We start from the raw sequence: 23,517 nt of genomic DNA on the forward strand, positions 1-23,517 counted from the left end.
GTGGTCACCAGCAGATTGTGTACGGGAGTGCTCACTGCATTTTAATGGACTGCTGACATTCAATCAACAGCTGAAAAGCGCACGGCTGAGCCCGGTTCGCCTTTCCGACACGCGATGGCATCGCAGTCTAAACAAGAAAACCCGGTGCCGTCACGCTAACCGACTGTTGTGCATGAGCTGCCTGTTTAGTGCACGTGTTCATAACGTTAAGCCGCAGTGTGCTTCGCTTGCATGACTTTCGAATTTGGGCAAATTGTTAGATGTTTTTCCCCACGTGATGTGATGCCAACTTTTCGGTGTACTTTTACTACTTTAAACACTTTCGACTCGTTCTGTTCTATTGTGTAAAGTCAAAGAAATAAAATCGTGTTGCATTAAAATGAATGACTTGTTATTCGTAATACATTTTTGATGCGCTAATACAACAAAAACAATAAATCAGTGTTGGGAATAAATGAAGACTAGCTCACTGAATAGATTATATAATTTTAGTTGTAAATTGCAAGTCGGTGATTTGCTCATGACTCGCTTCCCTCCTGCGCAAAATATTTTTTTGAGAAACTGGCCCTTTTCACATGCTAAAGAAAACAATGTAGCTTTTTTATTTTGCATTTGAGTACAGTACACAGCATATAACAGGACAGAGGTCCCTTGACTTCAAGTTTGATCCATTCTGCATATAAGAAACCAACTTTTGGAAACAAAGGACATCATCTGCTTCTCTGGCTTTCTTAGAACCCGTGTTGACAAAAAAGCAACAAATACCTGTACGGTCAGTGTGAACACGCCAAGAGATGGTCGCCAGGTTAAGTTCAATGCTGCCGTCGAGAGCATCCAAAGCTCACTCGGGAGTAAACACAAAGCCAAAAAGACAACAACACATGAACGAAGGCGTAACAAAATGGTAAAAAATGTGCAAAGCTGGGTTTCATATTTAGAAAAAAAATAAAACTCAAGAGTGGTCTTTTGGAGACATGATAATAGAATAATTTCATAAATAAATGTTTTCAGTGTACGAAAGTAGCGTACTGTACATTGTGCCAAGTCAACGGCAAGTGGCCGTGATTCCATTCCCGCTTTGGCTATCTTGCCGCTGCACGACTGTCGAGGTGGCCGTTATTTGCCGGCACTTTGAGGTCTCGGAGCACCTTGAGGAACAATTCGTAGCAGAAGAAGGTGAAGCCTGTAGACAGGGCCGCCTTGAGCAAGCTGGGAGAGAGGCCTTTGAAGAAGCCTGGCACGCCCTCCTCTTTGGCAATCTGCGCCACGCAGTCTGCTAAACCTCGGTAGCGGCGCACCTATTTTGAGAGGGGGGGGGGGGGGGGGGGTGTCACTTGTGTGCTTTGACTCAATTTCAAATCATCCATATCTCCCCTGAACTGAATGGAACTGACAATGCGTTCCAGCCACCCAAATTACTTTTTTTTTTAATAGGAGACAAAATGACACTTTGGAGTATTACTATATATGACAGAAATAGAGTAATGATCGAATATTTGCCAGAGAGTATTGTTGTATGCTAAGTGAAGGCTCAGCTGACCTGTCCAAAGTGAACTCTGGCCTCCTCAAAGCCTGCAACTTGCAGTCTCTTCTTCAACAGGTCTAACGGATAGGTGACAGTTTTGCTAATCATTCCAGCTCCACTGCCACACAACAGAGTCCTGAGATTTTCTTCAACGCACACAAAAAAACACGTACACAAACACGTGAATAATCAAGAGAAAAAAAAAAACCACATTAACTGATATTAAAAGCATGACCTAAGTGCACCAACCTCCAGATTTGCCAGCAGAAGGTGGCGCGGCCAGCAGCCTTTTGAAGACGTTGTAGAAGAAGAACTGCAGGCCGGCATAGGGAAACACGCCAATGAGCATTGGCGAGAGGCCACGGTAGAACGTCAGCGCGCCCCCAGAGCGCCACATGGTGCGCACGCCGTCCGTCAGGTTCCTGTACAACTGCAAACGCACAAAATAATTCAGGCCAAAGTATCACTCCGGTTGGCCTGGTTTGAGTGGCCTCTTCCCACCTTGGGCTCGCCCTGCGCGGCAAAGCGTGTCCTGAGCGTGTCCAGAGGCTGACACGCCACCGTGGCCGAGCAAGCGGCCAAGCCTCCGCAAAAGAAATGCACCCCGGACATCTGGCTGTTGAATGGCGTCATGTCGTGGACCGCCTTGGTCAGAAACTCAAAAGTGGCAAACTGCAACAGAAATCCTACATATTTTAATATCGGCTTTTACGCACACAGAGGCCTTCATTAACTTCATCGCACCACTGCTGTTTTTTTATGGGTTTTTACAGTATACAGAGTTTGTTTGTCAGGTACTAAAATACTTGAATCACAGTTTTGAACTCTATTTTGCTTTAAGTGTCATTTTTATTGTCTTTAAAGTGTGTGGGAGGGTCATTGTATGGTCTCTCTCGATCAGTTTCACCAATCACGAGTGGCTCTTTAAAGTATTCTACGCCGATAGTCGGAGGGTCGATTGTACAGCACCTGCACTGCTCCATAGCAGATGGAGAGCAGCTGTGCGGGGACGTGCCCCTTCCAAAAAGCAGGAAGGCCCTCTTCTCTGCGAATGCAACGTGCCGCCTGAAACAATCCCCAGTACTTCCCTCCTGCTCTTCGAGAGGAAAGACTCTCAATCTGAAGCTGGAAGGCAAAGAGATACTAATATCAAGAACGCAATACTCGTGTCCACCAGCTTTGTCACGCTACCTGAAATCGAATTTTAATGACATCCAAAGGGCTGATGAGGGCTCGGGTGACCATGCCAGCGGCCGACCCCGCCAGAGCGGCCTCCCAGGCACCGAGCAGTGACCCCTGCGCCGCAGGGTCATAGCCCACCATGTCACTTAGGGCTCTGCTACCTTTTCAAACAGACAAAAACAGATTTCATTGTGACTTTTGTGCTGCCGTTGTCATCAAACAATGACAGATGTGGATAAATTGATTTTGGTCTTCCAGAAAATAACTACAATTTTAGAATATAGAGGCGTGAACTTGCGCTTGGTAATTCATCTAAAATCAAGCAGCAGTCGATTCCTTCCATTTTCCAAACACACTTAAACGCGAGAGGAAAATGGAAAACTTGAAGATTCAACTTCTCTTTTGTATTCATAAAACGGAGAGATAAATTAAGACAAAAGGGTGAAACCACTTAAAGAATCTCAAGAGGAGTAATGTGAGAAGCATGTAAACAAACCCAGTAGAGGGCATGTTATAGGACTTGGTAAAAAGCAAAGCAAACAACGACATTTCGTGAAGAAAATACAAAGGTCATAATAACCAGTGCAATCAATAACCTGCTTGGATAACTTTGTTGGCCTTGATGAAAAAACGTGCCCTATATCCTCCACGAAGACTTGGAAAATCTAACGTGAGCAAGTTAAACGACTGCGGCTTCCGCCATTACTGTTACTGCTTCCAGGTGATGAGCCAACGCGGTTGAAAAATATAAAAATACAATACCGCCACCCATTGATGGCGTGGACAACTACATTACATGATTAAACCACTTCTTGGACTATTCATTATAAATGTGCTTAGTAAAGTACAATTCCACACTCTAGTAAAATAATGTTTTAAACAATTAATATGTGGTACGTACAAAATATATCTCGAATTTTAAATAATTTGAAGGCAGGGGGGTCTCACCGCAAGGCGGCAACCGAGAGTTTGTCTCGTAGCAACGACCCAGCTTTGGTAAACTATCTTGTGCTAATATTGTATCTTTGAAATACTAAATTTACCTATGCGCGTGGATACAAGACTTATCTTGTAATGATATTTCATCTTTGAATGCATCCAGTACGCCATACCTATGCGAGTGAAGACGCGAAAAATCTTCAATTTACTTTCCATTTCGCGTAAGATTTTGCAAACGTAAGTGATAAAATCTAAACCAGATGTTTTTGTAACTCGACATTAAACTCTTCTTACGTTAAACTTAACTCCTACTTGTTGATTACGAGTAAACAAGCTAGCTTGATAGCATCACGTTCGATTTAAAAACAACCAAAACAAAACATTTTCTACACAACTGCTCGTAACTGATATCATGAATGAAAAGTGTTTGGGGGCGTTGTTAGTAACTTGCTCATTTATCGCACTGCGACTTGAATGTGACCCGAGTTTGCTCATGTTAATCCTTGCTCTCTTTAGTCTGCAGCCAATTTGATGACAGCACAGGATTTCGGAGCTATTGTTGTCGCTGCTAAATAGTTTAGGTGGGAGTTAAAATTTGAAGTTGTTTTATGGACTGCTCATTTCACGTGATTTCTATTGTGAAATATAAAACAAAAATCCCAATACGCTATGTATTTCGAAATCATGTTTGTCATTGCGTTCGTTGGTGTTCTCTGCAGCTATGGAAAACTCTCCTGAGGACTACAGAATCCAATCGTTTGATCTAGAAACGCAAATGTTGCTCAAAACAGCCTTGAAAGGTGCGTTCAACATATGAATAATCCCCAAAGCGTGTCAGTGTACTCAAACATCATCTTCCAGATCCAGGGTCAGTGAATCTGGAGAAGGTGTCCAACATCATCGTGGATCAGTCGCTGAAGGACCAAGTGTTCAGCAAGGAGGCAGGACGTATCTGCTACACAATTGCACAGGTGCTTGCAATGTCAGGAGATGCCCTACATGTAATGGAGTGCATTTCCTCATAAAGTTAAAGTCCCAATGATCGTCACACACACATCTGGGTGTGGTGAAATTTGTCCTCTGCATTTAACCCATCCCCGTGTGATTTTGATACATCCCCTGGGGGAGAGGGGAGCAGTGAGCAGCAGCAGTGCCGCGCTCGGGAATCATTTGGTGATCTAACCCCCCAATTCCATCCCTTCATGCTGAGTGCCAAGCAGGGAGGAAATGGGTCCCATTTTTATAGTCTTTGGTATGACCCAGCCGGGGTTTGAACTCACAGCCTTCCAGTCTCAGGGCGGACACTCTACCACTAGGACACTGAGCTGGCCCAGGGGTGTGTTTATTTACGCAATTGCAGCAAGTACCGTATTTTCCGCACTATTAGGCGCACTTAAAAACTTACATTTTACTCAAAAAACCACAGTGCGCCTTATAATGCAGAGCGCCTTATATATGGATCAATTGATGAATTTGTTGATCCATACTGGTTGTACACAGTGCTCTGCCAAAATGTTTCAGTGCGTTTTAGTACGACTAGTAAATTACAAGGTCGCATCGCTTCCCAACATTACGGCAACTGTGGTCAGCCCGCGAGGCTATTTCATTTCAAAATAGGCTGCTCCGTTAATGTTTCGAGTAAATTTACGGATTGATATGGAAGGGAAACATAGGTAAGCAGTACCAATGTGTTAGATCAAACTTTAGTCAGTTCCGATCATTTTATAGGAGATCGTTTGAGAAACGCGATTGTTTACACTTTGCTGAGGCTCATGGGGGTCTGCGAGCTGAGGCTCATGGGAGTTTGCGGGTGGCTAATGCTATAATAATAGCTGCTATACGCACAAGGCTATTTCATGTCAAAATAGGCTGCTCTGTTAATGTTTCGAGTAAATTTACGGATCGATATGGAAGGGAAACATAGGTAAGCAGTACCAGTGTTAGATCGAACTTTAGTCAGTTCTGATCGTTTTATAGGAGATTGTTTGAGAAACGCGATTGTTTACAGAGGGCTCATTGGTTATTGGCTAGTGGATGCATACCGCAACCCTAGTCAACCTCAGTTTGTTGCAGTATAGCTTCTATTTTATGCGCCTTTTAATCCGGTGCGCCCTATATATGAAATAATTTCTAAAATAAAAAATTCAATGAGGGTGCGCCTTATAATCCAGTGCGCCTTTTGGTGCGAAAAATACGGTATCTATATTTGAATTTATACCAGGAGTAAGACTAAGTGCAAAAGCAGAGGCCATTATTGTTAAAAATGAAGTTTTATGGTAAAATCTGTGAAAGGTTTTCACAAGATTATGTTGTGAAAATCTACTGTGCGGCACAGGCGGAGGCCAAGCAGAACAACGGCAGCGTGTTCAGGAGGAACTTACTGAACAGGCTCCAGCAGGAGTTCAAGGAACGCGAGGGGATCCGAGCTCGTTCCCTGCAGGAGTGGATCTGCTTCGTCACCTTCATCTGCAACATCTACGACTACCTCAAAGTGAGTGTGCAACCACCGACACCATTTGATTTTCACTTTTCATTGCATTGAATGAGAACGCCTCACATAACTGAAATTATGCAGTTGCACACATGTGCACACCCTCATATGGGATGTGACTGTTCTCAGAATCAACCAATCACATGCATGTTTAAAATGATTCGGTTTGGTTCTAACTTTTACGATGTCCGCCAGGTGAACAACATGCCCATGGTGGCACTGGTCAACCCCGTTTACGACTGTCTGACGAGACTGGCGCAACCCGACGCTTTGACGAATGAAGAAGAGGTGAGATAGAGCGCACTTTTTTTTTTTCTCGATGAGTTCTCTCCTGAATGTGGTTTTTGTGTCTACTGAATCGTCATTTATGTTTCATTGCTTCACAATTGCGTATGGGCTAGATGTATAGCGTTGATACGTTACAATCCTGTTTTAGTTGCTTTTCAGCCTTCTTGTGGCATCACAAGGACAAACCAGGAGAATTATTCGTAGCACTGTACTCACCTCCAGCTTTGGTGCATCCTCCCTCAGGTGGACTGTCTGGTGCTGCAGCTCCATCGCATCGGGGAGCAGCTGGAAAAGGCCGACAGCCAGCGCATGGACGAACTTTTCTACCTGCTGCGCGACGGCTTCCTGCTCCAGGAGGGCCTCGCCTCCATGGCCCGCTTGCTGTTGCTGGAGATCCTGGAATTTAGGGCGGGGGGCTGGGTGCTCAGTGGCACGGCGCACAGATACTACTACAGCGAAATTGCAGACTGAAGGTGGCACAGAGGGACATTGGGGATGGAGTGCAGCAGCAATTTACATGATGGAAATTAAGACTGTGCAATAGAGCCTCGGAGTTCAATTCCTGCGGTTCAGTCACATTAGTTATTCTTGTATTTATTCATTGTAGTTTTATATATTTTCAAAGCATTCCTTTCCATGAGAAAACATTTTAAGGTTAAAGTTGTGGTATTCCTGATAAGATATAAGCTGGTTTGACACGTTTTCTGATGTGTGACAATAGGCAAAGAAGTAGGAATATCGGGTGAAGTTTTGAGAAATATTTTCTTTCTAAAGATTTGCATTGCAGTTCCGCATGCAAGGTTTACAAGGTGTGTGAACGTTGTGGTTTTATTTTGGCAGACTGGTTTGTGAATGCTATTTTGTATTTGTTCCAATACATTTTAGATTGAAATAAAAATACAGCCTGACTTGTGCCCTTTTATTCAGCCGCATCAACTAATTTGTATATTGTATAAAATGTCATTTATGTATTGTTATACCTGTAAAAGAAGCTCCTCCACTACTCACACAAACACGAGTCAAATGAATTCCGACGTCACAATTCTGATGTCTTGAGCCATCCCTGTCGCTCCAAATTCTTCAGCCCTCCAGTCCATTATTTACATGACACCATTCAATGTCAAGAAGAAGACGACGACCCCCCCCCCCCAGTCCAGTGCACTTCTACCACCAACGGTAATGCGCGTACGCTCTGTTGGCTTCGGCCATCTTATGCAGTTCAATCTTCTTCTTGAAGACATTTCCTTCCTTCACAGAGGCCGCCATCAGCTCCTGGGAGAGTTTTTCGTACATGTGTGTGCGCCGGTGCTTGTTCTCCCGACACTCTGTGATCATCCATTTCATGGCAAGGAAGCGTCGCCTGTTCTCAGTTAGCGGAACTGGCACCTGAGTGACGAAAGGGTGTTGTGTTTTGAAATTTTATTTGTTACTTGCAATATTAAATTTTATGAAATCAAAACTGACCTGGTAATATTTTCCACCTTTCTGGATGTTGGAAAGACCAACAACAGGCTTACAGTTGTCTAACGCTTGATGGAAGATGGCATAAGGGTTGCACTCAATCTCTTCTCTCTTTCCCTCTGGAGCTTTGTGGTACTTCTCCACCTGTTTCCTTTTAATTTGTTCCAATGTCTGAGAAAGGAGCACACACATTTTGAACTGACGATATCACACTCTTTAATTCACTCTCTGAAGATGTGAGGGCATACAAGTGTGTTTGTACCTCTGTCATGATCTCCCTTGCCAAAACTTTGTTTCCATGCTTCATCATCATGTTGATGAACTTACTGGAAAACCCAAAATAAAATGATCAGCAACTCCACGTGCAAGCGTTTTCAATCAAATTTTCAGGTTTCTGTACTTCAGTGTTTACTTTTGTGACAGCTCTAAACTTTTACTCTCCACCAACTCAACCAAAAACATTATCTGTATTTCTACTTAAACACAGGGTGAGTAAAAGGTTTGCCATTTTGGCTCATTAAAGATGTATGAGAGGTACCTGATGACAGGATCGTGGAAAACAGAGCTGGTGACGCTGTTTGCAGCTGCCTTGATGGGCCTGAGAGTCTTCAGTGCCTGCTCTTCCTTCTCCTCTTCGGTGAGTTCTGTCTCTGGTTTGTCATAGGCCTCCTTCCTCACCTCTGGCTCCAGGTAGTATGGATTGTATCTGCTCCATCGCATCGCCAACACCCTGCAAACACAAAACATTCAGCATATCAGGCCGTCATGATAATTTGTAACGCATTTCAGTTAGAAGAATGCTGTTGGCACCATAATCAGTATAACAATGCTGTACAGTCCTATGTGCAATGATGGGAGGGGATGAAGCTATCAACACAAACTTCATTGAACCCACAAAACAAGATATTATTGAAATTAATATCTAGTGATGATATTCAAACAGATATGCAAACCTATGTACATGCATAAAGTCCAGTCGGGCTGTACTGATCATCATGAAACATGGCAGAAAGATTTCTCGACTGTCTATTTAACTTTCCTTGAAAAAAATGCGATAGAGTAAAATTTCATTAAATGTAATACTAGAGTAACATTACAGATTTGCAACGCAACATTACCTGGGCGTCCAAGGTTTTAAAAACCCAGTAATGGAAGTGGCCATGTTGAAAATGTCAGTTCGTCTATTAGGACCCAGACACACAGTTTAGTAGCCCGTAATGATGCCTTCTAAAAATACAAATATTGTATGTATATATTATGTTGTTTGAAATACAAATAACAATAAAAATCAAATTGTACTGTCGTTGAATTTATGTTTTACTATATGCCATTTTTTGTTCCTACATTGTATTATATTTAGCCAAGAATGCCATTATACGCAACTCTCGTTCATACGCTCGTAACATCTCGCGATGCCTTGATTGCTATGGCGTATCAGGAAGGGGAGTCGCTTGAATCCTGGCTCAGTGAGTGATTATTGCTATTTTATCAATCAAAACATACCTGTTATCATGCAGATTCTAATGCCAGGGTCACAATACAGTCAATTATTTTATACAGTAGATGTCAGCACTGCTTTCAAGCACTTTCGGCGCCGATATGGTCGTCACTGGTCTATGTGTGCATCATGTCAGTCATCAGGGTGGAGATCTGTTTTTAAATGTGTCTGTTGACTTGACACGAGTTATGAATTGTATGATTGGACTAATGATCAAATCATGTGGAAATGTGTGTCTCAGATAAAGCCACCCATCCAACTAACAGACAAGAGGACTGGGAGTACATCATTGGCTTCTGTGACCAAGTCAACAAAGAACTTGAAGGGTTTGTTTTATATTCACAAAACGTTTGGCATTTTCCTCCCCTGGGACAAATATATCTCATTTGAACTTTCTTCCTGCAGCCCCCAAATTGCAATACCATTACTAGTCCACAAAATCCACTCACCACAAGAATGGGAAGCTCTTCAGGCTCTTACAGTAAGAAGAACAATCTTCTGTGCAGCATAAGCAAGCTTGATTGATTTAAATATCTTGATTGTGTGCGCAGGTGTTAGAGGCGTGCATGAAAAACTGCGGGAGGAGGTTTCATAATGAAGTTGGAAAATATCGATTTTTAAACGAGTTGATTAAAGTCGTGTCTCCAAAGGTGAGTTGTCTTAAGTGCTGTACAACGTACCCCCATCTATCTCAGGGGATCCACCCCGGTCCTCAAAATGTTTGGCCAAACATGATAATTTCACTGATTTCCAGTACATGGGCGACAGCGCACCCGAGAAGGCAAAGACAAAGATTGTAGAAATGCTGTACAGCTGGACCGTGGCGTTCCCTAATGAGCCCAAGATAAACGAAGCCTACCAAACACTGAGAAGACAAGGTATGCTTTGACACAATTTGGAGCAGCCTTCTTTTCCTCTCACTTTCTTTGTTCATGACAACTCTCTTCCCAAAGGGCTGGTGACCCGGGACCCAGAATTGCCGCTGGACCGGACTTTGATTCCCTCTCCGCCCACACGGCCCAAGCACCCTGTGTTTGACAACGAAGACATGGGGAAGGTCTGCAAGCTTTTGTTATGTTATTTGATAAACAGATTGCAAACTGCTCCAGATGATTGCTCAGTTACTTGCGCTTGTTTTGTCGGCAATGTTTCTATGTTGCTGTGTGTGTGTGTGTGTGTGTGTGTGTCCACAGCTCCTTACTGAGCTTCTCCGGAGCAAAAATCCTGAAGACCTCCAGGAGGCCAACAGGTTAATCAAAAATATGGTTAAGGAGGTGAGACACTTCAACAATCATGTCGTGTTTTAAAATCTAAACAAAATTATCTTCAAATATTTCACACAATTATTTTGTTTAGTATTTACGAACTTTGTCGTCGTGGTAACCGCCAGAGCTGATTTTGCGATTACATCGTCTGTCATTCCCCAGGACGAGGTGCGGGTGCAGAAGGCATCAAAACGCTGCAACACGCTGGAGGAGGTAAACATCAACGTCAAGCTCTTGTCCGAGATGCTGTCCCACTACGACAAAGATTCCTCGTCAGAGTCTGACAAGGAGATTATGAAGGTTTGCCTTTTAAAAAAAAAGGTCACGTCACATCAAAGCCTTACTTGACAACCTTGTTCTCTGCTGCCTTAGGAACTGTATGACCGTTGTGATAAGCTGAGGCGGGCCGCTTTCAAAATGGCCACAGAGGCTGAGGACAACGACACCAGTTTAGGTTTGCCAAGTTCTTCCACCCGATCAGTTAAGGACAATTGATGAATTCTTAACGAGGGATGAATGGTTACTCTGCTCAGGTGACATCCTGCAGGCCAGCGATGACCTCTCCAGAGTCATCAACGCCTACAAGAGAATTGTTGAGGGCTTGCCCATCAATGGAGACAGCCTGGAGCCTCGTGGACATAACGGTCAGATGATTATATGAGCCCACACATTGACACGCAAGAAAAAATGCACGCATGCACACACACATACATATATATATATATATATATATATATATATATATATATATATATATATATATATATATATATATATATACATACACACACACACACACACACACACACGCAATGGAGCCTCGGTTTCCGACCACAATCCGTTTCAGAAGGCGGTTCGAGAAGTGAATCGGTCGAATTCCGTATCTATTTTTCCCATTACAAATAATGGAAAAAAATTTAATCCGTTCCAAGACTAAAAAAAAACACCTTTTTTAAGCATTTTTTCATTTGCGCATTTTTGTCCGATCGCGCAACTGCACCACGCTGGTCGCCATATTGTGACAGAGCCGTCGCTGAAATTTAGAAAATATTTTTAAAGTCCTGATGTACTTTCTAAAATTTAAGTGGACCTCAGTGCGCAGGGAGCTTAATTTGGTCCGATCGCGCAACCGCAGCACGCCGAGCGCTCACTGTCGCATTGCTTTAAGAGCGTCTTTGTGTTTTCGGATGGCTTTACTGCTCCCACTTGCTTTCTTTGGAGGCATGATTAGGGGTTAATACAATCCTCAAAGTAACGAAAATACAATAACGAACGAAGTCAGTCGGCATCCGGGCCGCGCGGTCGAGTTTTCTCGGGTCCTCATCTTGCGAGGTTCGACCTCCGAATTTTCTTCGACAACCGAAGCAAAGAAATCTCGAATTTTCTGTTTGAATTCCGCTTTGTTCGAGAACCGGGACATTCGAAAACCGAGGTTTGACTGTGTATAGAAATGACACATGCCCTCATGAGCCATCTTTTCATCCGGCGCGTCACAATCTTGCCGCGTTTACCTTCCAGACTCGCCAGAGACGACAGACACACTCGTGGACCTGGCCGGCGGCGCTGACCCGCCGAGCCCTCCTCAACCCGCAGTCCCCGCGCTGCTCTCCGGCGATCTGTCAGACATCTTGGGAGACTCGTCCTTCCCCGCCCTGCCGCCGCCTCCTAAACAGCCGACGGGCTCTCCGGCCCGTCAGGGCAGCGGTCCGGCTCACCCTCCGCCTGACTTCGCCTCCGACGCGCTCTCGCTTCTTGATCTGGAGCTGCTGTCGTTAGGTGCTCGCACAACTCCCTGACTTATGAGCAAAAACAGTTGAAAGGTCTAAGGGTGTATTCAGACCAGGGTCCGATTCTAACGCTGGTCCGGACGCTTTATGCAGGTGTGAATACACACAAACTAATCCTGGTGCGGATTAAAGAACCGGACTGAGACCCACTTTTTAAAGTGGTCTCGGTTCGCTTCAGGTGTGAATACAAACAGCGTAGATCCGACCAACAGCCCAAATATGCAGAGCAGGAACGCAGCACGTAGGACTTGCATTTTTCCTCTATTTCCGGGTCTGTGCTCTGTGAGCCACCCTGGTCATTGCTCTCCAATGGAAGCACAGATCGTCACAAGCGTGGATGTGTTTACAAAATATATTTCACTTGCAAAATAGGAATAGGAACCGCACCAAACGAAAACAATTAAGTCTGATTTTGGCCCGGACCAAACAAGCGGACTAAAGGACTTTTCTGATCTGAATACACCCTAAATGAATTTTGTATGTCTTGCAGGACTAAAAGATGAGGACCCCGCATTAGCGGGCAACCAACCCAAACCAAAGCTGAACGAAGCGACCAATCAATGGAGTTCTTTGCAGGTATTTTCCACTACTAGTTCCACGTTGGCCCTTCTAGTACACACATAAAAAGGAAAAGGTACACAGAACAAGTGCTCAAAGGGCTTTCCGTGCCTTCAGGCCCCTGCATCGAGTACAGATTTGTTTGGGAGCGCTCTATGCCCGGCTCCACTCTTACCCCCGGCAGAACCTGACTTGACCTCACTCCAGAATCTTCAAGACTTGGCTATGATGGGCTTCCCCGATCACAAAAGGTAAGTTTTTTTTTCTACTTTGTTATATTAGTCACAATTTGTATGTTATCTCTAATAGCTGTGACGAATAAAACATGTGACTTTGCACATTTCCCAGTCATATGATGATGGGAAGCAATTTCAGGGCGCCGCCAGTCGTTCCTCCCCCTGCAGGCGTGTCGAGCTCCCCCTCTCCAGCATCTCTCCTTCAAACCGTTCTGCCCAGCTCGCCTGCTCTGACCCACACCAAGGCCCAGAACCTGGCCTCCATCCCGGGCAGCCCGCTGTTCCACCCGCTCTCCCCAGCCCACGCCGCCGCTCAGGGAAGCCCTGCCAGAGCGGCGCAGATATCCCTGAGCAATGTTCACGTTCCTCTGGAGGCCATCAGACCCAGTAAGACCGACTAACGGATTACACTCAAATAGATTTGGCTAATTGGCTGGGTGTCATGTCTGCTGGCTTCCGATCGGCTAGCCGCTAACCCGTTCTTCCCGCTGTAGGTAAAGTGCTGCCGGTCACCGCCTACGACAAGGACGGCGTTCGGGTTCTGTTCAACTTTGCCTCCGACTCTCCCCCCGGCAGGCTCGACGTGTTAGTCATGGTGGTGTCCATGCTTAACACGGCACCACTCCCTGTGCACGGGGTGGTACTGCAAGCTGCTGTACCAAAGGTAAGAAGTTGTGCTTTTTCTGAAACATCCAAAGAAGCCACAAGATGGCGCCAAAGCCCCTTCTAACAAAAGCAATGCTTTGGCACCATCTTGTGGTATCTTGGCACTAGCTTTTATTTTTACAAAGCCAAGCCTGACTAATGTAAAAGTAGTGATTTGTCATCATCTAATGTCATCACTATGCAATTATAACCCCGGCCCTCTCCTATTCCAGTCAATGAAGGTGAAGCTGCAGCCTCCTTCGGGAACAGAACTGGCTGCGTTCAACCCCATCCTGCCCCCGGCCTCCATCACACAGATCATGCTGCTGGCCAATCCAATGAAGGTGAGTCACACCCACACACGCAAATGTCACATTACTCTCAATACAAATCAGCTGACATCACCTCACGTTTTGCTGACTCGCAGTCATTGTTTGTTGTTTGCGTGTTTTCAGGAGAAGGTTCGCCTGCGTTACAAACTGGCATTCACACTTGGGGGTGTACTGTGCAACGAGGTGGGGGAAGTGGACCAGTTCCCCCCGCCCGAGGCATGGGGACACCTATAAACACAAAACTCCAGACAACTATCATCACTCCATTAATACAGTTGAAACAATTTAACATTTTAGTTTTTTTTCTTCTTACTAAAACAAAAATGTCATATGTCTCCTCTGACAGGAATATCCAAGTTAATGTTTACACCTGTAATGACAAAAATCATGATAAATTAAATCTTAATGGGGATAAACCTATGCGTACATTTTCAGAATTTGTAACTAGAAAATCCATCTGGCAAATGTGTCAGATCTCCAGTATTTTAGCATTTATTTGTATTTATTCACTGTTCGCACAGTGTCACCGTTTTAGTAAATTTTTTTGTTTAACAAAGATTTTGCGATGTCACTGTAGAAGGATTCATTTCTAACAACCAAAAGACTTGAGTGTAGCGCAGCTTCTATTTCATTTGACGTTATTCATTGATTATCATTTTTCTTCAACTAGTATCGGGGAGGACAAAACCAGCCGCAGCATATTCAGATCGACATTATCATTCGAAAGGAGTTGATAAGCTTGGTCTGGCAAAGGTTGTGCTTTGTTGCCATCTATGAGCAATTCTAAGCCTTCACTTTAGCAGGCGTTCACGATACTTGCCGTATGTTTAACTGTCAGTTAACACCGAACCTTGACAATGTGAAATAAAATATATGGACATAAACGAAAGTAAATATTTGGCAGTGGAATTGCGTCATGGTGACGACTCCGCAAAGCCTCGTTTGCATCTGAGATGTGCAGAAGCGCGTGTTAAATGTACATAAATCAAATCTACTGTATTGTCATTTGTGAATATGTGACATGTTTTACATTTGTACATTCAGTTTGTTTGCAGCATGAAATAAATATTTGTGTGTGAGTGGAAGCTGGTGTGTTATGAAAGAAGCATCACCGGGTTGGTTATCAAACAGGATTTTAGTTGGAAATGAATAGAAACGGTAGAAAATGAGCCGAGTGTTCACATTTGCACTGTGCCTTCGTTGATGATGGCCTTGGCCAAGTTGCGGGCCAGGGCCAGTCTGAGGAGCTCCACTTTGGTCACCTCTAAGTCTTCCTCCTGGCACAGCAAAGACACCCAAATGAAGAATAAATGTCCAAATATGGTCAATTTCATTTTTGCCCCCACAACTCAATACTATTGGTCTGTCCCCACTTTGGCAGTTATTTGTAAACCTTAATAAATTTGAAAAGAATTGGAAATAGCTCGAGAACTCTATTGCATCTTCCTCACAATGTGGAGCCATGCTGCATTATGTCCATTTTAGTCAAAATCTGGGTGCTTTTTAGTCAATAACAGTTGAAAATAAGATACATTCGAGCGTGTTTTGTAAGAGATGAATTTGTGTCGCGCTTTGACACACTGAGGAGACGTGTACCTGCATGGGGGCGTCGGTCGTGGAAGCAGCGGTGGCGGAGTTTGAGGAGGTGAGTTCCTCCAAACAGAAGATAAGCTCGTAGGTTTGCTCTGCAGTGAAAATGACCTGAAATCCAGCAGCACAAACCAATGACATCAATGGATCGAGTTCCCTTTGTGCACATTTTCATAGCCCGAGCGATACGCGAGATGCTGGGGCACAGTTGGTGCCGGCATCTAGCATCTTCGGTAGCGGTGAGGTTTCTGAAGACAGCGGTGATATGTTGTAAGCCAGCTCAACGTTTTGCCTCACTGACCTCTTTTTGCTCAAGCAGCGGCAGGGCGTCTGTCAGTAGAGTCATCCAGAAGCTTCTGGGGGCGATCTTGGCAGTCATCAAGGAGAGGAGAAGCTTGGCCGCATCCCTGAAGTGCTTCTCGCCGTAAAACTTGTGGAACTCACGGTACTTCCCTAAAACAAAATAAAAAGAAAGGAAAAAACATGAAAAGAAAATTCAAGCGCATACCAGAGCAACATGACACACTCTTAATGGGGTTCGGCCTCCCACAATGCTTGAGGAAAATCATACCAAGGAATGTAAGCCTGTCACTGAGCAGCATTGCCGAACCTAAATTGTCGATGAGGTCCAGATCGGAAAAGGTCCCTCTGGCAGAGTAATCCTGTAAAAACCTGAGGACGCATGCGGAGGTTCATTAGATGGGTTGAGGTTTTCCGAGAGGGGGGTGGGGTCATCCTGGGGCACAAACAAACCTTTCTGAAATCAAGGTGGCGAAGGCGGCGTCTTTGGCTCTGATGCTCCAGGAGAGAGCGGAACCGAGTCTGTTGTTCCTCAGAGCACGCATGGCCATGATCTTACAAATACTGCGCACTGGGTAAAATAGACACACAAAAATCAGTTTGTACTCCAAAGTAATGTTTACAAAAGCCACAGTTTGAACATTTCATTCAGTGATTAGCTTCGCTACCTTGCTCTGACATCTGCCGTTGCTCACAGATCCTGAGCACCTTGAGGGCTTTACGCTCCGTGTCTAAGGGTATGCGCTCCATCTGCAGCTCCAGGTAAACACGGCCGAACTCAGGGCAGTGGTCAAAGTAGTCCACGGCCAACTGCCACAGACTGAACACAAGGATGACATGTTGAAGAATTCGCTCACTCTGTGCTAAGATGCCCGACGATATGGTTGATCATGACGGAGCCTCTACCTATGGTGAGTGAAGAGACCAGATGCGTACTCCAACAGCAGAAACTCTCTCAAGTTGGAGCCAAAGCTAAGAAGACAAAAAAAAAAAAAAAAGATTTGATGCAGCTCTGTGATGTGACAACGCGTCTGGTCACTCGTACGGTCCTTACTGCAGATTGTGGGACTGAAGGAGCTGGCAGTGATCAAGTAGATCTGTCAGGTGGGCCACGAACCACCAATTGTTCAGGGCAATGCTGAGGAGGACACAAGGGAGGATTTAATAAAAACATTGAGGCAACAATTAAAAAAAGGCACAGTAAATTCATTCACTACCTGCAGTCCTTGATGACCTGATGGATGTCAAACTCAAAAGCAGCTAATAAAATGCTGTCCAAGGCTTCTGGCACGCTCCTGGGGTCTAGAAACATGGTCATGCAGGACTGCAAAGAGCGCACAAACATGTTAGACAGCTGAGATTAAGAAGCGGCATGAATGGCAAACGGCGGCGCTGTCACGACCGTACCTGTGCGTAGAAATGCAGCTCTGTGGATTTGACTGTGGGGTGGCTGTAGAGCAACCTTGTGACCAGAAAGTGGTACCAGGTGCCAACAAGTTCTTTATGTTCCAGCAAAGTGTCTTCATCTCCCACCAAGATCTGGAATAAAAATATGACAGGGAATTAAATGCCTTTAAGGCACACAGTCAAGACACGAATACTACAGTAGTTACACTTTGTGAAAGGCTGAGGGTGCTCTGACCTTGCATATGAGTTCCAGGTGTGGGTTGCTGGCAAAAGAGTTGTCCTGGAGGCAGCGGTCTACTTCCTCGTGCCAGTGTCGCCACTTGATGTCAAACTCTGTCGACGTCTGGGTGCCACCGGGCTGAAGGAACGTTCAACAAGAGTGGGGATTCTTTCAGTGGTGCTTGAACATTACAGCCTGGTGGCCAGATGTGGCCTTCCACAAAACAACATCCATATAGCCTAAATAAATCAAAAATGAATTTGAGCAAGGTCTTACATGATAGAAGGGCATCTTGCTGAGCAGGTTGTCCATCAGCTTGAACATGCTCCTGGCAGTGGGCTGGAGGGTGGCCTGCTTCTGCAGCAACTGTCTGACTTCCTCCAAGCGGCCCTGCAGCACGTAGCCCACCACCTGTGCCAGAAAATGCCGTCATAAATCTTCGGGAATTCACAGGCGGATTGCGCACATCACCTACCACGTCCCAGTAGTCGCGGTGTTCAGCGGGACTCTCGCTTCGCAGCACATGCATGGCCTTCTCGTCCACATCGGCCTTGTGCAGCCTCACCCAGTTTAGCAGGTGGAGCAACAGAGGGCCTGGAAACAGGCAGAATCGAGAGAAAGGTTGGCTGTAAACATAAAAAAAAGGAGGAAAAAAAAAATGTTCATAGTGACACTGACCAGCGTCAATGAAGAGCACTTCACAGAGATTCCAGATCAGTTCAATGGCCAACAGGATTGACACCTAATTAAACAGAACAAAAGATTGGGTGAGATTAAAATGCAGTACAAATAGTAATTATATTTTAGAAATCCACTTTATTCATTCTGGGGTTTTTTTTTCAATCATAAAAGAATATTCAGAATGATGCTTGATGAAAAAAAGCACACACCTGATTTCCATATTGTGTGCACACCGCTGAGTCACTGGTATTAACTAATAAAAGGAAGACATTAAAAGAAACCATATATTATCATTGAATAGTTGGTGCTAACAATCCATAGCTGTAGTAAGAAAATGCAAACCTGCAACTTGTTGAAGCTCTTCTATACATGCTCGGATTACAGATCTATAATTTTTACTAATGCTGACAAATCTAAGGAGGAAAAAAACATGTTTGACTCCATGATTGCAGATGAACAGGATAAGTCACGAGTTGGGACTTACTGGGACTTCTTGTTCTTGCTGGGGATCTCCTCTTGGATTGTTTGGAGACCAACAAAGATGTGGTGTGACTCATTGAAGAGTTTGCGTAAAATGGGAGAGTAAATGTCTTCGTCCTTCCTGACGTCGTGGATGGAGGAGCTGCATGACCCCAAACTGCCTGCAAACGGAGGGCAGAAGCAAGCAGGCATTGGATAGGATACACCTGACAGAGGCAAAGTATGGCAACACTGAGCATTTATATTATCAAGAGTCCCAGAATATTTGTTAAATTAATGTATCAGTAATTACCAAATGCCACTCAACATGGGTTTGAATGTAGGTGTGTAGGCTTTTTATATACACACCCGGTTGTTTGTAAAGGGTCTCATACACAAGGATATTTCCTGGACCCCAAGCAAAACCCAAATGCTTCCCATGTCTGGATGTTGGAATATTCTGCAAGGGAAAATAACAGACATGGCATGAACACAACAGAAACAGACATTTGCCATATCTTAACTTGAACTTGTACTCAAGAAACTACATTTTGAGCTGTGTGTAGTTTGAATGGTTTTGCTGGACGTTTACGTCTGACATATTTGAGAGAAGATAAAATGAGAAAAATTAGGTTTCTTACTGTAATTATCGGGTCAACGTCGACCTCCTCCATCCGGGAATAATTTCGCCAGTACAATACAATGTGAAATAGTATAGAGAAAGTGAGAAATACACAGATGAAGTACAAATGGAATGGTTTAGCGCGCGCCTGCCATACATCGAAAGGGCCCCATGATGTCGCCTGATGACGTCAGGACATGGCTGCCCATTCTCATGCCTGATTTTCCATACCCCTTCTCTTCGTAGGCAATCCGAATTTATAAAGCACCGAAATTACTCTACGAAACTATTGTCTGACAAGAACCACACCCACGGTCTTCAGTTTTATATGAAAGTAAAGGATTTAGGAACACAAAAATGACGAACATACAATGGCCGTTTGTACGTAGGCGGGCAACAAAGACCGCATTTCATGGCGACACCCGTTGGAAGATAGTCGTTCTTGGGGTAGTTGGTGCTTTGATTCGGTACATTTACCGCAATCTAAACGCCAACAAAGTGAAAAAAAACGACATGCGCGTTCACGCGGGGCCAAGAATCTCTGTAACGAGCATCTTGCCTCTCCCGCCCACGCCCGGGCTGCCGTTCACCCTTGTGACTGCCGGTGGCCAATCGGGGCTCACTGTGTCGTGCGCGCACCGTCTCGGGGCCGCGCACGCAGGGTTTGGAAACTTTTAGCGGGAACGAGCACGTGCGCGCACCCGTGTTCTTTGTGTGGCAGCAAAGCGAAAGCGCCAAAAGAGCGACCATGGCTGATGAGAAACCGAAGGTGAGTGCAACTACATCACGCCGCTATCAAATCCGACTTGAATCCACAACGTGGGAGGCGTAGGGGCTCATTTGAAGCGGGAATTTCCACGTGAATTGGTCTCATCTTGTCTAAGTTTTCAAGCGACAACTGAAGTCGTTGAACCGACTTGGATAGACCGGAAGGCTTGTGCACGCGCATCGAGGGGCGCGCGTCCGGCATTTTGTGCTTGAGCACACGGTTTAGCCAACCAGCTGGTGGCACCCGCAGTTCGTGTCTCCATATAATGTTTGCATCCTTTGAATTGTCGGATCATTGGAAAGGGGAGAAATACTCCCGTGATGGCTACTGGTGTGAAGTAACAAGTACAAATAATCTATTACTGTTTTGGGATTTTTCAGTATTCTGTATTTGAGCAACGAAGTACCAATTCTCCGTTACGGAAAAATACTCCCGTGATGCCCACCGGTGGGAACAAGAACAAATACTCTTATTCCTGTATTTAGATTTTTCAGTCTTCTGTATTTGAGCAACGAAGTACTAATTCTCCATTACTGTACTTAACTATATTTTTAATCCATCTCCTTGAATAATGTGGAATGAATATTTTGTTCCTGTTTGTACTTGGGTATATCTTTCAGGTGTATGTACTCTGAATAATGCTAATACTTTGTTACTGTGCTTGGGTATATTTTTCAGGTTTGCGACTGCACTGTGATATTGCAGGCTGTAATTTAGTTGAGTATTTATTTTCTGGTCGAGTTTTTATTTTTCCTTTCTCCATTGAGATCTGTACTTCCTGCACCTTATGTTGGTGGATATTCTTGTTCATCTGGCATGTTTAGGACTGACCAGCCTACTTCTTACTTTGTCAATATGGGCTTGCCACATTGTGACGTAGGAGATTTGGCCGGCCAGACGCCAGCGATGTGCAGGCCAACGGAGAAATTCTTGCTGGCTGTGACCGCCCACCACTGCAACATAAAAATATCAGTTTTGTGTTTTTTCGTGTTTGTGTTCCATAGGAAGGTGTGAAGACAGAAGGTAGTGAACACATCAACCTGAAGGTGGCGGGCCAGGATGGATCCGTCGTGCAGTTCAAGATCAAAAGACACACGGCCCTCAACAAGCTCATGAGGGCCTACTGCGAGAGACAGGTGAGCAGTAATTTATCTGTTGTACGGTTATGATTGTAGGACAATTGGACGTCTTTGCATTTTATAATGAGCATAATCGTTTTATACCATTTATATGGTCACCCTCCACCGTATGTGAATAAGAAGAATATTTCTGGACACTTCAATAATGTTCCACTTTATACATATATGAGTGATTGCGACATCATTCATCATTTGCTACCATCTAACAACCGTATAAGATTGAAGACTGACAATGTGTGTGTTTTCCAGGGACTTGCTATGAGGCAAATCCGGTTCAGATTTGATGGACAGCCAATAAACGAGAATGACACCCCATCACAAGTAAGTTTAAGATATTTTAAAAACCAACATGTCATTCAAAGAGGATCTGATGAAGTTCACCCTTGTGCTCCTGGAATCGACTCCACGTGATTTGTTGTTGATGCGTTTGAAGCTTTCGTGTCAAGTCTTGGATGAGGGTTGTCCAAAATTTCATGCATTCTTTGCCCTGTTCCCTCAGAGTGGGGAGGGAGGGTCAACTGAGTGTCTCTCCAAGACTCATAATTTGCAAACATGCAGAATCCAAGATATTCTTAAATGGACAAAAGCAATTCTGTGGGCAAGTAGGCCATGTGACAAGAGGAAGGCTTGTAATTATAGTGCAGATCAAGACTTAAGCTTGACCTTTTTCTTCAAACAGCATGTTTGCTCAACATCTTGGTGAATAATGAAAATATAGCATATCTACTTCCGATCACACAACTACATTTCTGATCATTGCGGTGATTACCTTGGCTTATTGGGAGTAATGCACTTAAGGCCTTTATATTTGCATTTGTTTCTAGATTGTCTTTCGTGCAGTGATGGATGATTGTTGTGCCATGCTTGTTTACAGTATACAGAAATGTGTTTCAAGTGTGTGGGAGGGGGTAAACGTTTTTTTTTATGGTCTTATCTTTTATTTTCAAACTTTAGACACCAAACTTAAGCGTTTTTGCAGGTTTCTGCCAAGTTAAAACAAATTAAATTAATGGTTTTAATTGTTCTCGTTCACAGTTGGAAATGGAAGATGAAGACACGATTGACGTGTTCCAACAACAGACAGGAGGAGTGATTTAATCAACCGCCCCCATGTGTCATCTTTCCTCATTTAACAGAACCGCAGCCTGGCATAAACATCATTCACATCTTGTCCTATCAAAGTTTCAATGACTGCTGTACAGTATTTTCAGTCTTGGCCCTCTTACTTCTGTACTTTTTGTACATAAACCAATCCACTTCGATCTTTAGGATTCAGCCCGTCAAATTGGACTCATTCTCGAATCATAAATATTGTAACTTTTCCAATCGCCAGGCTCGGTCTGGAGATTTGCTAGTAAATTGGTTCTAAAGGTGAGTTAAATTGATACTCTCTGCGGTTTTCACATTACTTAAAGAATGTGGTCACAAGGGGCCAAACCACCTGCAAAATTGATTTGTGTGATCAGGTCACCGTGCGTGTTGACCACTTGAGAGCTGGCCACTCAGAACACGTCAATAAGCGTCTGGGCTTTATCACGCTGTGGAAACAGGCCCAAAATCTCATTTGGTGACCATATGAAAACTAATTGGATTTTTAACTTTATATGGTGGTAAATATGTGGACAATTGCTTTGATTAATCCGTTAACCAGACCAAACGTCATTTTTTTGGAGGGTAGGGGGAGGAGGATATTTTTTGCCGTCATGCAAACAATCTGTATTGTCTGTTAAGATACCTGTTGAAATAAAGCTATTGTTGTTTTTCCAAAACTCTTATTTTATGATGATCTTTGGTGTGAGTAGAAAACTATAACTCAGAGTAGGATATTAATCATATTTGTGAGTTTCCGGTGCCCCGTTGATGATGTATGTTATGTTAAATAAACCCTTAAATTATGGGTAATTCTCAGGAAAAGGCTAAAAAAGTGAATTGTGTGGGTTTTTTTTTTTATAAATAAAGATATGCAAACTCGAGGACTCAACTCAACCCCTCCAACCTTAGAACTGTGAGACAATTTTAGAGATTAAGTTTTGTAATAATGAAATTGCTATAAGAAAATGGCCCTTATCGCTCATGCTGCCATCAAGAGAGGTGAGTTCCGTGTTTTTCATCCAATGACCGAT

At 44.1% G+C, this 23,517-nt stretch overlaps 6 protein-coding genes across 11 annotated transcripts; 3 read left to right on the forward strand and 3 right to left on the reverse strand.

Moving 5' to 3' along the window:
- Positions 1-579: 579 nt before the first annotated feature.
- On the reverse strand, positions 580-3,430 carry slc25a19 (solute carrier family 25 member 19). 3 transcript variants are annotated; one of them, XM_037256606.1, is made up of 7 exons: positions 3,308-3,430; positions 2,717-2,868; positions 2,495-2,650; positions 2,027-2,197; positions 1,775-1,955; positions 1,541-1,671; positions 580-1,298 (listed from the first exon to the last, which is right to left on the reverse strand). In XM_037256606.1, the coding sequence occupies exons 2-7, from the start codon at positions 2,846-2,848 to the stop codon at positions 1,083-1,085; spliced, it is 987 nt and encodes a 328-aa protein (XP_037112501.1). In that variant the 5' UTR covers positions 2,849-2,868; positions 3,308-3,430; the 3' UTR covers positions 580-1,082. The 3 variants fall into 3 exon arrangements, with proteins under 3 accessions (XP_037112501.1, XP_037112502.1, XP_037112503.1); XM_037256607.1 differs by having other exon boundaries at positions 3,304-3,426; XM_037256608.1 differs by having other exon boundaries at positions 3,288-3,426.
- Positions 3,431-3,669: 239 nt separating this feature from the next.
- mif4gdb (MIF4G domain containing b) lies at positions 3,670-7,333 on the forward strand. 3 transcript variants are annotated; one of them, XM_037257690.1, is made up of 7 exons: positions 3,670-3,883; positions 4,170-4,227; positions 4,366-4,446; positions 4,508-4,617; positions 5,982-6,137; positions 6,333-6,425; positions 6,669-7,333. In XM_037257690.1, exons 3-7 carry the CDS (start codon positions 4,368-4,370, stop codon positions 6,894-6,896), a joined length of 666 nt encoding a protein of 221 aa, XP_037113585.1. In that variant the 5' UTR covers positions 3,670-3,883; positions 4,170-4,227; positions 4,366-4,367; the 3' UTR covers positions 6,897-7,333. The 3 variants fall into 3 exon arrangements, with proteins under 3 accessions (XP_037113585.1, XP_037113586.1, XP_037113583.1); XM_037257688.1 differs by having other exon boundaries at positions 3,671-3,883; positions 4,163-4,227; XM_037257691.1 differs by lacking the exon at positions 4,170-4,227.
- On the reverse strand, positions 7,152-9,112 carry mrps7 (mitochondrial ribosomal protein S7). Its single transcript, XM_037257687.1, has 5 exons — positions 9,005-9,112; positions 8,425-8,616; positions 8,149-8,212; positions 7,890-8,057; positions 7,152-7,811 (listed from the first exon to the last, which is right to left on the reverse strand). Exons 1-5 carry the CDS (start codon positions 9,046-9,048, stop codon positions 7,590-7,592), a joined length of 690 nt encoding a protein of 229 aa, XP_037113582.1. The 5' UTR covers positions 9,049-9,112; the 3' UTR covers positions 7,152-7,589.
- A 179-nt stretch (positions 9,113-9,291) lies between these two features.
- On the forward strand, positions 9,292-15,292 carry gga3b (golgi associated, gamma adaptin ear containing, ARF binding protein 3b). The gene is made up of 17 exons (XM_037257684.1): positions 9,292-9,352; positions 9,626-9,710; positions 9,790-9,865; positions 9,936-10,034; positions 10,139-10,262; positions 10,338-10,441; positions 10,578-10,658; positions 10,812-10,949; positions 11,022-11,103; positions 11,183-11,293; positions 12,168-12,425; positions 12,927-13,012; positions 13,112-13,245; positions 13,343-13,617; positions 13,725-13,894; positions 14,109-14,219; positions 14,331-15,292. Exons 1-17 carry the CDS (start codon positions 9,313-9,315, stop codon positions 14,439-14,441), a joined length of 2,085 nt encoding a protein of 694 aa, XP_037113579.1. The 5' UTR covers positions 9,292-9,312; the 3' UTR covers positions 14,442-15,292.
- Positions 15,293-15,323: 31 nt separating this feature from the next.
- On the reverse strand, positions 15,324-20,011 carry nup85 (nucleoporin 85). 2 transcript variants are annotated; one of them, XM_037257686.1, is made up of 19 exons: positions 19,506-20,011; positions 19,234-19,324; positions 18,890-19,046; positions 18,748-18,818; positions 18,615-18,658; positions 18,403-18,466; positions 18,200-18,318; positions 18,001-18,135; positions 17,740-17,862; positions 17,505-17,636; positions 17,315-17,421; positions 17,152-17,235; positions 17,004-17,069; positions 16,766-16,917; positions 16,551-16,668; positions 16,369-16,469; positions 16,099-16,250; positions 15,804-15,908; positions 15,324-15,484 (listed from the first exon to the last, which is right to left on the reverse strand). In XM_037257686.1, exons 1-19 carry the CDS (start codon positions 19,536-19,538, stop codon positions 15,386-15,388), a joined length of 1,953 nt encoding a protein of 650 aa, XP_037113581.1. In that variant the 5' UTR covers positions 19,539-20,011; the 3' UTR covers positions 15,324-15,385. The 2 variants fall into 2 exon arrangements, with proteins under 2 accessions (XP_037113581.1, XP_037113580.1); XM_037257685.1 differs by having other exon boundaries at positions 18,200-18,321.
- A 91-nt stretch (positions 20,012-20,102) lies between these two features.
- sumo2b (small ubiquitin like modifier 2b) lies at positions 20,103-23,164 on the forward strand. The gene is made up of 4 exons (XM_037257694.1): positions 20,103-20,255; positions 21,260-21,391; positions 21,644-21,715; positions 22,430-23,164. The coding sequence occupies exons 1-4, from the start codon at positions 20,235-20,237 to the stop codon at positions 22,490-22,492; spliced, it is 288 nt and encodes a 95-aa protein (XP_037113589.1). The 5' UTR covers positions 20,103-20,234; the 3' UTR covers positions 22,493-23,164.
- The last annotated feature ends 353 nt before the right edge of the window (positions 23,165-23,517 follow it).

Source organism: Syngnathus acus, chromosome 8 (assembly GCF_901709675.1).
Source record: "Syngnathus acus chromosome 8, fSynAcu1.2, whole genome shotgun sequence".
NCBI lineage: Eukaryota > Metazoa > Chordata > Actinopteri > Syngnathiformes > Syngnathidae > Syngnathus > Syngnathus acus.

Excerpts from the sequence above, each read along its gene's own strand:
- mif4gdb (XM_037257690.1), top strand. The coding sequence starts at position 4,368 with ATGGAAAACTCTCCTGAGGACTACAGAATCCAATCGTTTGATCTAGAA. Across the intron at positions 4,618-5,981 it reads TCTGCTACACAATTGCACAG|GCGGAGGCCAAGCAGAACAA; the intron begins GTGCTTGCAATG and ends TGTGCGGCACAG. Across the intron at positions 6,426-6,668 it reads CTTTGACGAATGAAGAAGAG|GTGGACTGTCTGGTGCTGCA; the intron begins GTGAGATAGAGC and ends ATCCTCCCTCAG.
- gga3b (XM_037257684.1), top strand. The coding sequence starts at position 9,313 with ATGGCGTATCAGGAAGGGGAGTCGCTTGAATCCTGGCTCA. Across the intron at positions 10,950-11,021 it reads CTGACAAGGAGATTATGAAG|GAACTGTATGACCGTTGTGA; the intron begins GTTTGCCTTTTA and ends CTGCTGCCTTAG. Across the intron at positions 13,618-13,724 it reads TCTGGAGGCCATCAGACCCA|GTAAAGTGCTGCCGGTCACC; the intron begins GTAAGACCGACT and ends TTCCCGCTGTAG.
- mrps7 (XM_037257687.1), bottom strand. The coding sequence starts at position 9,048 with ATGGCCACTTCCATTACTGGGTTTTTAAAACCTTGGACGCCCAG. Across the intron at positions 8,617-9,004 it reads TTAAAACCTTGGACGCCCAG|GGTGTTGGCGATGCGATGGA; the intron begins GTAATGTTGCGT and ends TTGTGTTTGCAG. Across the intron at positions 7,812-7,889 it reads AAGGTGGAAAATATTACCAG|GTGCCAGTTCCGCTAACTGA; the intron begins GTCAGTTTTGAT and ends TTCGTCACTCAG.
- slc25a19 (XM_037256606.1), bottom strand. The coding sequence starts at position 2,848 with ATGGTGGGCTATGACCCTGCGGCGCAGGGGTCACTGCTCGGTGCCTGG. Across the intron at positions 2,198-2,494 it reads TCTGCTATGGAGCAGTGCAG|TTTGCCACTTTTGAGTTTCT; the intron begins GTGCTGTACAAT and ends TTTCTGTTGCAG. Across the intron at positions 1,299-1,540 it reads CCAGAGTTCACTTTGGACAG|GTGCGCCGCTACCGAGGTTT; the intron begins GTCAGCTGAGCC and ends CTCTCAAAATAG.
- nup85 (XM_037257685.1), bottom strand. The coding sequence starts at position 19,538 with ATGGAGGAGGTCGACGTTGACCCGATAATTACA. Across the intron at positions 16,918-17,003 it reads GGTCTCTTCACTCACCATAG|TCTGTGGCAGTTGGCCGTGG; the intron begins GTAGAGGCTCCG and ends CCTTGTGTTCAG. Across the intron at positions 15,485-15,803 it reads CGACCGACGCCCCCATGCAG|GAGGAAGACTTAGAGGTGAC; the intron begins GTACACGTCTCC and ends TTGCTGTGCCAG.
- sumo2b (XM_037257694.1), top strand. The coding sequence starts at position 20,235 with ATGGCTGATGAGAAACCGAAG. Across the intron at positions 21,392-21,643 it reads GGGCCTACTGCGAGAGACAG|GGACTTGCTATGAGGCAAAT; the intron begins GTGAGCAGTAAT and ends TGTGTTTTCCAG. Across the intron at positions 21,716-22,429 it reads AGAATGACACCCCATCACAA|TTGGAAATGGAAGATGAAGA; the intron begins GTAAGTTTAAGA and ends TCTCGTTCACAG.